This window comes from Natrix helvetica (genome assembly GCF_964273705.1).
Source record: "Natrix helvetica genome assembly, chromosome: Z".
Lineage (NCBI taxonomy): Eukaryota > Metazoa > Chordata > Lepidosauria > Squamata > Natricidae > Natrix > Natrix helvetica.
Genome location: NC_138554.1, coordinates 51508680 through 51521047, shown reverse-complemented (window position 1 = coordinate 51521047; position 12368 = coordinate 51508680). Strand labels below are relative to the sequence as shown.

Sequence of the window (12368 nt, the reverse complement as noted above, 5' to 3'; positions counted from 1 at the left end):
TTAAAGCACATTTTTTCACCCTTATGTATGCAAAAACCTAAAAAATCAGGCTCCTTTAGTGAATTGCAGAGAAGTGTTATCCTCATGTAACATTTGAAATAATTTCAACTCATTTTGAAACTTACAAAATCCTTATAATATGAGATTCCAGCCTGTGATAAATTACTGACATTATCATTTCCAAAAATATATCATACTGGAAGTAATTCATTATATCTTCTTGCAGACAGAACATTGTTTTACTTTTTTTCCCTAAAATATTTTACTTTTTTTTCCCTTAAGAAAAGGAAGGCAAATTTTCAAACAAGGTAAAAATCTAAATCAGGAACAACCTATAAATAAATTTATATCTGTAACCTTCAACTGGGTGAAAACATAGTCAAACTTAGAAAATGATGGAACCATTACTCCTGAGGGAATGAAATTTGGGGAAGTTGTGGCTATGTCAGAGCTGCAGGGCTGCTGCTGAAATCATGTGATTCACATTTTCAAAATTGCATTATATTTTCTAAGCCACTTGTGCAATCCCTCAATTCTCCTCTTCTCAGAAGTAGCCACAACCTGCCTGGCTGGAAAGAGGTAGAGAAGGAAAAGGAAAGGAAAAGGAGGGAGGGAGGGAGGAAGGAAAGAAGAATGGAAGAAAGGAAAAAAAGATTTATAATGCTCACTGCCAGATTCCCACAAGATAATTCAGTGGAGAAGCAAGCCTATAGGAAGTCCAAAGTAGGTCTCACTCCCACTGATTTTTTGCCCTCCACTGATAATCCTGTTTAAGCAAACATCTGAAATGATAACGTGTGATCCTTATTTGCAACAAGAGGAGATTAGCTTGACATCTTCCCATAAGTAAAGTGGGACACTTGCAGGGAAAAAGTCAGTGGAGATCATGTTGCAGCTGATGGTGGAAGTGTGTCAATACCTTTAGACGTGCAACTTCCTTCCTAGGAAACTTGCAGGAAAGGTTGCAGGTTGCAACTGTACTACACAAATATACACAACAAATGCTTCAAAATGCAAGAAGGATCCCTTTTCATGTATCCCATGTAAATCTATATAACCTTAAGTTTGGGGAAAGTTTCCCAGGCCCCCAACCGCCACATTAAAAACTGCAATTATAAGCCTTCTCTAAAGCTGGCCACACTTAGCCCAGGGGAGCTAAATAATGATGGTCCATCTATTTCTGGAAAAAATTAGAAGATTGTCTTGCAGCTTTAAACAAATATAGCTGATAAAGTGTATGGGATCCATTTCAATCTGGCTTTTGGCTACAGCATTGCAACAAGGTGAGGACTGCAAGTACATCTGGGGGAATCTATTAGGAATTATTATTGAGAAGGCCTATCATATCACAGCTGCCTTACAAACTTCATGAAAGATATGAACTTAGGGCAGGCATCCTGATCAAGGTTTAATGCTTGCAAACTGCTGTCTAAAATATGCCAGTGCTGCATAATAAAGCTCTGTAACCAATACAAGAGTATAAGTCTACTAATTATCCTGGACCTTTTGGCAATTTTCAGTACATGTCACTTTCTGGATTACATGATACAATATTATATAGTGGTGTCACGGAGGGGGGGGGGGATACCATTCCCCAGTAGTTCCAATCCTTTGTACCCAAAACTGATGCGGGGGGGGATTATTATTGATCAATATTTACTCAGTTGATCCACTTATTCAGAATCTACATCAGGGCTCCCCAACCTTTTTGGTTCTGTGGACCGATTGCTTCAGCAGGTGGGGGGGGGGTTAATAATTTTACATGCGCAACATAAATCCCGTGCATATGCTTCACATGCTCGCTCAGTGCTTCAGTGGCCCAGTTCCCAATGGGGTCCTGGAGTTGGGAACCCCTGATCTATATGAAAATGCTTGGGGGAGATCATGCCAGAGGTTTGAAATGGGGTGCCAACATACTGATGATACTTGGTTCCATTCCTCCTTTTTTCTCTTTCCTCCTTTTCAAATTTGCTAAGTATGATAATAAGTATAATCTTTATTGTCATTGTACTTAAATACAACGAAATTGGTTGTGAGTAAAAGTTTAAAAAGAGGGAGAGAAGACAAAGGTGCAAATAAGTATGAAATTACAGTTATTGACTAATGTTTAGTCAGTTTTGAACCAGATTCTATTTCTGAAAGAGCAAGTCCACTCTCTCAGAGTGCTCCTTAATCTTCAGCTGACACAGAATTCTTAGATGGCAGCTGCAACAAGGAGTATTTTCACACAATTAAAGCTAGTATGCCAAATATGAAACTTTCAAAACTAGTGAAGATTTGGTAAAGGTCATCCATTCCCTTAGTTCCATTCTACATTGGCTATTGGAACATGTTGAATGTAAGGCTATCCTTGAAAAGTGCCCAAAAATTCCAATTGGTGCAAAATACAGCAGGTAAGCTTAATAACCAGAAAAAAACATGGATCACATTATGCCTTGGATTGCATTGGTTCTTAGTTGCTTTCTAAGCATAATTTAGTTTGGGACCTGATTATCTGAAGAATTGTTTTTTGTATTAGGTACCTCTGTCTAATTGTCAGGATTTCCCTGAGAATACCTTTTGATAATCTTCCCCATGTCACTATAAGAGGCTCTAGTGAAGAGGACTTTTTGCATTGCCCTAACATAATGAAATGTAGTTCCTTAGCTGTATTTAGACTTCTCTCAGTATTTAATTTTCCTGTGCCGGTGTTTAATACATGATGTTAGCATTAATTTATGTTTTTAATCTTTCACTATGCTCTTTATTTATCCACCTTCAATGGCTAAAACAGGAATTACAACAATTGCATGAGGCAAATGTATTGCTAATTCTTCAAACCATCATCTCACTGAAAAAGAAAGATGAAGCTGTGTCTCATCATCACACTCTGCTAATCGATAACACTTCAGAATGGTTGGATCCCATATGTGAGTGATGAGAAGACTAAGTGCTTAGGTATATAAATCTTGATACTTAATTTTCTTCCCCTTTCTTCTTAAAGACAGCTCTTGATAGTCATGAATAGTTTCTTGAATATTGCCCTATGTCTGTGATGGTGAACCTATTTAGAGCCATAACTTAGGGCACACGAGGCATTGCCCTATGTCAGCTCCAGCGTGTATGCACGTGCTGTCCAGCTGTTTTGGGGGCTTCTGGGGGGCAGGGGGACTGTTTCTCCCCTCCCCAGGCTCCAGGAAAGGCATTTAATTACAGGTTTGGGCATACATGCACACGCAATAGCGTGCATGTATACGCTTTTGGCACCCGAGAAAAAAAAAGATTCGCCATCACTGTCCTATGTCCTTGTATTCAGATATACCCTGATTTTTGACAAGGTCTGCACCATGCCTTGCTATTTGAAGTGGCTACTAACCTATTTTCTAAATTAAATCCCTTCTTTGCAATAAAGATTTAGGCTGATAAGTCTGTCAACTGTCAAAGAGAGCTATCCAGGTTACTCATGTTTCCTCTGAATGGTGTTAAGAATAAAGAAAAATTCCCAGTGTCTATTCTTCCAGTTAAATCAAGAACAAGGCTTCTAGACTAATTAACACAAGTACTGGTTTTGCAAAAACTTCCAAGGTTGTATCTCTAAAGAGAAACGTTTTAAATCCATAAGCACTGATCTAAAGACAAACTAAATAAGTATATTTAGTTAGAATCTGAAAAGTTTATAATTCAACCTTTAAAACATGTAGATGACCAAGAGTTGAACTAAAATAGAAACTAAATTTAAATTGGTTAAATTAAATTGAATTTTTATTTAATTTAGCTTTAGTTCTTTTTCTGATTAGAAATTATACTTTGATTTTTAAAGAAAGTTTATTCTCCGTGGGATGCAGGAAGCATACAGGTAGTCCTCAGCTTATGAACAACTGAGCCCAAAATGTATGTTATTAAGTGAGACATTTGTTAAATGAATTTGCCCATTTTACGACCTTTCTTGCCACAGTTGTTAAGTAAATCATTGCAGTTGTTAAGTTAGTAACCTGATTGTTAAGTGAATCTGGCTTCCCCATTGGCTTTGTTTGTCAGAAGGTTGCAAAAATTGATCACATGACTCCATCATAAATATGAACCAGCTGCTAAGCATCTCAATTTTGATCACACGACCATGAGGATGCTACAATGGTCGTAAGTGTGAATAAGTCATAAGTCACTTTTTTTCAGTGCCATTGTAACTTTGAATAGTTAATAACGAACTGCTGTAAGTCGAGGACTACCTGTATTTGGTGATAAGTGATGAAAATGATGATTTTTTTTTGCCAAAAATTGTCCTGCTCAATATGAAGTTTTGCCAAGTTTTTCCACTAAATTTTAGCATGCAGTTTAGAGGCTGGGGAAAAAATGATTCAATTTTCCTTTGGAGAAGCAATAAAAACTAGATTGATAACTCTTAAAAAGCGAAATTATTTCTGATATTAATAGAGAATAAAAATTATCATTGAAATAAATACTCTAACTTGGTGTTGTTAGTGCTTTTTCTAAGTTCTATTTGCATTCAAAAAGCAGCTATTTATAGTAGCATATTACAATGCAGGTGATCAACTAAATGCTACTGGATCTCTTCATAGCCCTGGTATGCATATTGGATTACATCCAAATTAAGGCATACTTTAGTCTTTCAGAAATGAATAGGTCTTAGATTAGTCATTGCTATTTTCTCCATAAACATCGATGAAACTAAAGCAATATTCTTTAGTACAGTTGTAAAAATCCATCAATAAAGCCTTCAAAACAGGAACCAAACACAAAATTTGAATCACAGAAAATGTAATCTTTTAACACAAATCCCAGCCAATATTCTTCCAAACTATGAATGCTCGTGATACAGTTGTATCATACCTCTTGTCTGAGTTTGTGGCAAGTTATTGAATGTATTTTTCTCCAGCAGGAATCAGTTAAGAAGCTTGAATATATTCCAAGTCAGCATAGGATATTAATTCAAGGACAAGGAAAAGGAAACCTGGGATGCTCAAACAATATTTCTTTATACAATGGATTGATAGAGTTTTATTCAATGTATATGGCTGCAAGTGACTCTTGGAAACTAACAACAACAATAATAATTCTATTTTTGTAACCTCCCCCCCCCCCACATACACACATACAACAAATAAACAGACAATTGGCAAGTGAGATTAAAAAACAATAAAAATTTAACAATTAACGTAAATAATTAAAATGGCTAATAAACCACCTATTTCTAAAATGCATACTGGCCATGTAACTATGGTGTCATAGATTGAAGAAGAATGAACAAATTACTCAAGGGACTCCTTGTGGTTGCCACTATTTGTTTTGAGCCAATCCTGTTTACATCCAGCAAGGTGTAATATGGATTTCAGCAATGTTGCATATTTGAGCTGCATGGAGAATGAAAGCAAATGAGAGGGGGAAAGTTCTTTGTTATTCAATGAGTTGCATGAATGGAAATATGCTTCCCTGGTGTTATCTACATCTTATTCTCTTACTTCTTATATCTATTGTACCCAAATTGCAAAAATTGAAAATACAATCTTCTTGATGGTAGCCAAAAGAGCTTCCCGAATATTTTTGCTGCCATCTAATGGTCATCTGGATTTTTGCAGTCCTGATTTGATATACCTGCTTTCTAGGTTTCATCTTCTCGCAGCTTTGCACACAAAAGATGTTGGAAGCTATCTAAGAGGAAGATGACTTGGAGTCTGACTACAGTACAGAATTCAGTCCTCAAGATTTGATGTCAAAATAACAAAGCAGAAGGCAAAGAAATATCCATGTGATCGAAATAGGACTAGAAATCAAGAGACTCTTAAGTCCTAGTCCTGGTTGGATGACTTTGGACCAGTCACGTTCTCAGTCCAACCTATCTCTTGTGGTTGATATTGTGGGGAATATTGGAAGAGGAAGAAGTTTTGGATATGTTTGTTGCCTTGAGTTAGTTATAAAAATAATAAAAGTGTGCTTTTTATAAATCTCAAAAATAAAATCACTAAATTGTGCTGACAAAGTTTGTGTTGCATCTTTTCAATAAGTGAGCTCATTCACTGTTTCTCTGATATTTTTGAACTTCAGTTTAATTTCTATGCCAGTTGATTGGGAAGCAAATAAATTGATGGGCTATTTTTCTTATGAACAAAAGAAATGGGGGGGGGTGTTTGTTTTGTGAAGAAGCATTCAACTTGCTGCCCCTCTCTGCAGTATAAAGTACAATTTAGGAAGATCTTTAAGTTTGTTTCTGTGAAAAGAATGTCCTGAAAGCTAACCTATTTAAACATAGAAAAATAGATATGGAAATTTTAAGTCAGATGATGAGTAGTATATGATTTGAAATGAGGAATGAATGTTGAAAGAAAGAAAAAAACATGGCTATGCATCTGAGCATGCCTTTATTTTGCTATAAGGAATTGAGTGATATATGTCAGAGAAAGTAATTTGAATGCAATGGGAATTGTTAATTGAATGCAGGCATCAATGTGTAACCTTTAGACTAGAGATTCTAATCGGCATAGAATAGTATGAGCACATTTGGAGTAAAATTAGACTTAGTATGACTTATAGCATATTGACCAAAATATGCCAAAACTAACTATTAGTACACAGGTTTGCATGTGGCTCAGCTATAACTAAGGCTGGTAGTTGAAAATGTCAAAACAATTGCTGCACAGAACATGCTTCTGTGTACTTCATTACATGAGAGTTGAGCATGTGCATAAAAGAAGTTGAAAGCAGTAGGAATGGAGCATTGCACTTAGATGTTACAGTATATGATAAAACAAGAAGGGGCAGTATCAAGAAAGAATGCGGACTGAATATAAATATGAATGAGCACCATTAAAAAGAAATATAGCAGAATGATTTAGTCTGATTCACTGAATGAGGGTGAATCAGAATACACATATATGAAAGAAGAGTGAATGAATTGAGGGAAACAGGAATACCAAGAAAGTTGCAATTGTCAACTGATGAGATGTAAAAAAGACAAAGACAAAGAGGTAATGTGTATAGCAGTTTATAAATATATTGGAAGGAAGGATGATGTGTAAGGCTAGAAAAATATGGAGAGGTATAGAATTAAGGTAAACTATTTTAGCTGTTTTCTATAGCAATATCACTTAGACATATACCGCTTCATAGTGCAGCTCTCTCTAAGCATTTTATAGAGTCAGCATATTACACCCAACAATCTTTTACTGACCTCGGAAAAATGGAAGGATGAGTCAACCTTGAGCTGGTGGGAATCGAATTACCAAACTGCTAGCAGCAGAAGTAGCCTGCAGTACTGCATTCTAACCACTGCGCCACCACAGCTCGTTTCCTTTTTTTCGTTTCCTTTTCTCCTGCCTTTGTCTTACTGGGTTTTTTTTTTTACTCTCTTTTCCATTGTCTGCATAACATTCCTATCCCAAAGATAAACAGTATATATGTATATATAGTTTGTATGTGGTATGTATTGTATGTATAGTTTGTATGTGATAACCTCTTCAACCTGTAATGTGATAAGGAGCATGACAACTGTCATTTTTAAATTAACATTACAAATTTAAAGCAATAGTATTTATACTTTATTTTTACTTCATTCTGTAATTGAATATTTTGTTTTTCCTCAGACAAAGTTTTAAACTGAAGCTGGGAGACCCAATTCATTTTCCCCCTTTATAATTAAGTTTACTCAGTGATTTGGAGACAGTATCCCTCAGCTTAATGTACCTTTTTGTATCTTTTTAATGTATACTTTGATAAAGTGGGAGCTGCTGGAATTTGTGAAAATATTTGTGGAATACAGTATTTCAATTTTATTACTCTCTTGATATAGTATACTTTCTTTTCGTCTCTAATCCATGTGCAGGTCTTTCTATCTTGTCTTGTAAAGCTGAGCATCTATCTTTCCATGACTCTTTGTGCCACTCGTAGCTTTTGTATTGATGGTGGAGGTTAGTGCCCATGTTTCACTGGTATATGTTAGAACAGGTAGCATATACCCATCAAAAACTTTTGTCTTCAGGCATAAGGGGAGGTTGTTCTTAAAAAGTATGCTTAGCTTGCCAAATGGAAATGGAAGTGGGCTGGCCACATAGCAAGAATACGTGATGGCAGGTGGACCAAGGCAGTCATAGAATGGATCCCATGATTAAAAAAAAGTCCACAAAAGCAAGATGGATCAATTACATCAGCAAGTATTGCACGCCCAGTTGGCAAAACCAAGCTCAGGACCATATTGGTTGGGAAACATGTGGAAGAGGCCTTCATTCTACAGTGGACAGAATGACTAAAATGAAGAGGAGGAGGAGGAGTGGCAGAGCAATTTAGGAAGAAAGAAGCCCAGCTAAGAGGATGAGAAATAGGATATGACTTTGGAAATTCAGTAATATAACAGCTGTACAGAACTGTAGCTGTCAAAGCAGTGAATGTATATACTGTAAGCAGGGTTATCGTATCTTGGAGCTTCAGGACTTTAAACATTTTCCTGTATCAGCAATAGCATATGAAAAGTCTTCAATTTATGATAATTCATTTAGCATCCATTTGAAATTACAACAGGACTGAAAAAAAAACATATGACCAGTCCTTACAACTTACAAATGACATAGTGCCCCAATGCCACATGATCATGATTCTGATTTAGCAACTGGCATGTATTTATAATAGTTGCAGTGTCCCAAGGGATAAGTGATTGCCATTTACAATCTTTCGAGGGAGCTTTTGACAAGCAAAGTCATGAGAAAATTCAGATTCATTTAATTACCACATGATTCACTAGAGTGGCAAGAAAGTTATAAAGTCAGGTGTCACCTGATGACACACTTAATCACTTCGGTTAACAATGTTTTCCGGTCGCAGTTGTGATTCTTAGTTGAGGACTGACTGCAGTGATCTTTTTCCAGGTATGATTCAGAAAGTTCAAGACGACAGTTGAGAATAACAACATGCTACTACTTCATCCTGATCATTAATGTCCAGCAGAAACAGAATATAATCTTCTGTGTAAAAAAATTTAAGTGCAATTGTCAGAATCTCTGGTAAGTTTGGGAAACACGACAATTTTTTTTGAAAGGTTTGTTTCCTGAAACAAAACCAGTTTAACCAGTTTAATGTATTTAGCACTCTGTAATTGCCAAAAAAAATTCTCAAAAACATCCTTGAATGTTTCCAGGTGATTTTCTCTGCCCCACTAACAGATCTTCAGACTGCTTGCTATTGATGACGTATGTGATCTATGGATCAACAAAAATGCCTTCCTTAATCTTGGCATCCATGATTCTTGGAAACCTGTCTCAAATAAGAAACTTCCCCGTTTATTGCTTTTACAAAAAAAAAAAATCATTATTTTGAGTTTTATGTGAAGCAGAAACAAAAATATTTTTGTTGAGTCAACAAGTGGTTCATATGCAACATTTTTCTGCCTGGAACTATATTTTTTCACAGTGGCCATTTCTTTTTAATGTGACTCTTATATAGCAATCCCATTCTCATGTGTAACAATAGTACTTGGTATGTCTCAGCTGCATTCCAAGCAGAACCACTACTTTTAGATTTCCACAGACGTACCAGTTGTATTTGATGTACTGGATGTGCTTCAACAACAGTTCCATTTTTTCATGTTTCTTTCATGTGTGCAGCATAGCCAATGTAGCTTTACAATATAGTAACACCAGCTAATCTGGTTGTGATTCCTATCTGATTTACTTAGCAAGGGTGACACAAATGCACCTTCCCTGGTGCTACCCCCCGCTGTGGGGAGGCGGAACCGGAAAATACTAGATGGTTCCGCCCCAGGCGCCTGATGGAACCAGATAGGTTCCAGATGGAGCTTGGGCCACCTCCTGTAGCCCTGATCCACCCCCGGGTAGAGGACCTGGTGGTTGCGTGGAATAATGCGACTACCGGGGCCTTGAACCGGATGGCGCCTTTGCGGCCTCTCCGCCGGCAACAATCCACCCTGGCCCCTTGGTTTACCGAGGAGCTAAGGGTGATGAAGCGCCGCAAGAGATGCCTAGAGAGTCGTTGGAGATCCTCCCATTCCGAATTTGACCGAACACAGGTACGAACCCATTTAAGGACGTACCTTGTGGCATTGAGAGCGGCCAAACGTCAATATTGTGCCGCTCTCATTGCATCCGCAGAGAACCGCCCTGCCGCCCTGTTTCGGGTGTCCCGCTCCCTCCTGTTTCAGAGGCCGAGGGAGGCCCCTTTACAGGGTAGGGCAGAGGAATTTGGGAAATATCTGCAGGATAAAATCGCTCAAATCCGGAAGGATTGGGTCCCCTTCAGTGGTCTAGTGGAGACGTCCGCGGCGAGTCTTGAGAGACCAGTCTGGGAGGAGTTTGACTTGGTTGCCATCGAGGATTTGGACAGAATGCGTGGACGACTGCGACCTACCACATGTTTACTGGACCCGTGCCCCTCCTGGCTTGTACTGGCATCCTGGGAGGTTACACGTGACTGGCTCCTGGGCCTAGTGAATGCTTCGTTGGGGGAGGGGTCTCTTCCGGCCGCCTTGAAAGAGGCGGTGGTGAGACCCTTGCTCAAGAAGCCTTCCCTGGACCCTACGGAGCTGGCCAATTACCGTCCTGTCTCCAACCTTCCCTTTTTGGCGAAGGTTGTAGAGAGTGTGGTGGCGTATCAGTTTCCACGACATCTGGAGGAAAATGATTATCTAGACCCGCGCCAGTCCGGCTTTCGCCCCGGGCACAGCACAGAGACGGCCTTGGTCGCGTTGGTGGATGATCTCTGGAGGGCCAGAGATAGGGGTTGTTCCTCTATCCTGGTCCTATTAGACCTCTCGGCGGCTTTTGATACCATCGACCATGGTATCCTGTTGCACCGACTGGAGGGGTTGGGGGTTCGGGGCACCGTTCTGCGGTGGTTCGGCTCCTACCTTTCCGGCCGGATGCAACGTGTGTTGGCAGGGGAGCAGAGGTCGACCCTAAGCCCCCTTACTTGTGGGGTGCCACAGGGGTCGGTCCTCTCGCCATTCCTGTTCAACACATATATGAAGCCGCTGGGTGAGATCATTCGTGGTTTCGGGGTGGGATATCATCTGTACGCTGATGATACTCAGCTGTACATTTCCACCCCGAACCACCCCAACGAGGCCGTCGAAGTGATGTCCCGGTGTGTGGAAGCCGTATGGGTCTGGATGGATGACAACCGACTCAAGCTCAACCCCTCCAAGACGGAGTGGCTGTGGGTTCCGGCCCCCCGGTTCAACCAGTTAACTCCATCTCTGGCCATCGGGGGCGTACAACTGGCCCCCGTGGAGCGGGCGCGCAATTTGGGCGTCCTCCTGGATGCCCGGCTGTCCATGGATGATCATGTGACAGCCGTGGCAAGGGGGGCGTTCCACCAGGTTCGCCTGGTGCGCCAATTGCGCCCCCTATTGGACCGGGATGCCTTACGCACAGTCACTCATGCGCTGGTGACGTCTCGCCTCGACTACTGCAATGCTCTCTACATGGGGCTTCCCTTGAGATGCACCCGGAGACTACGGTTGGTCCAGAATGCAGCCGCGCGGGTGATTATGGGGAGTACAAGGTACTCCCATGTGACACCTCTCCTGCGCGAGCTGCACTGGCTTCCTGTGGTCTATCGGGTGCGTTTCAAGGTTTTGATAACGATCTTCAAAGCGCTCCATGGCACAGGACCTAGCTACTTGCGGGATCGTATCCTGCCCCATACATCCCTGCGACCAATTCGCTCACAGAGAGGGACTTCTCCAGGTGCCGTCCACCAGACAGTGTCGGGGGGCGGCGCCTAGGAGCAGAGCCTTCTCTGTGGCGGGCCCAGCCCTGTGGAACGACCTCCCCCCGGATATCAGGACTACCTCCGACCTCCGCTCCTTCCGTGTAAAGCTTAAGACCCACCTTTTCCAAGTAGCTGGCCTGGCTCAACCATAGTTCGATCATATCGCTCCTGACGGGTTTTTAACTTAGTAATTTTAATTTTATCTCCACTTATCTATCTACCTCCTCCATGTATACGTCTGCATTTATGTGTATGTATTGTCTATATTTGTATTCTATGTGTTTTTGTTGTACGCCGCCCCGAGTCCTTCGGGAGAGGGTGCGGCTAATCAAATAAAATTTTATTATTATTATTTATTATTATTAAAATTACATGGCACCCATCTCCGGAAGATAACTCTGGTCAGCTTACAGTTCATAAAAAGAAAAATAGAAAAGCAATTAAAAAGTTTTAAACTATGCAAATTAAAAGTATTATTTGCAAATTATATTATTAGACATTATTACTTGTTAATCCATCTGCAAACGTTTAAACATTTTATTAGTCTGGAGATAGTTATTCCTACTGTTTTGATATTTCTACACACATTTGGGTTAATAATCGCTATGGCATGGTAAAAGAATTAAAATAATATTGTTGGATTAAAATTTTGATTAAAA

The 12368-nt window shown here is 39.8% G+C and overlaps 1 protein-coding gene across 3 annotated transcripts in view; it reads left to right on the top strand.

Annotated features, from left to right (window-relative positions):
• The window catches only part of TLK2 (tousled like kinase 2), a 66897-nt gene extending 60932 nt beyond the window's left edge, over positions 1 to 5965 (top strand). The window contains exons 21-22 of one of the 3 annotated variants that reach the window (XM_081933289.1): positions 2774 to 2909; positions 5601 to 5965. In XM_081933289.1, coding sequence (XP_081789415.1) covers positions 2774 to 2909; positions 5601 to 5650 — 186 coding nt within the window. In that variant the 3' untranslated portion in view covers positions 5651 to 5965. Of the gene's footprint in view, positions 1 to 2773; positions 2938 to 5600 lie in introns of those variants that run through there. The other 2 variants (XM_081933288.1, XR_014173603.1) reach the window with 2 other exon arrangements.
• Positions 5966 to 12368: the final 6403 nt, after the last annotated feature.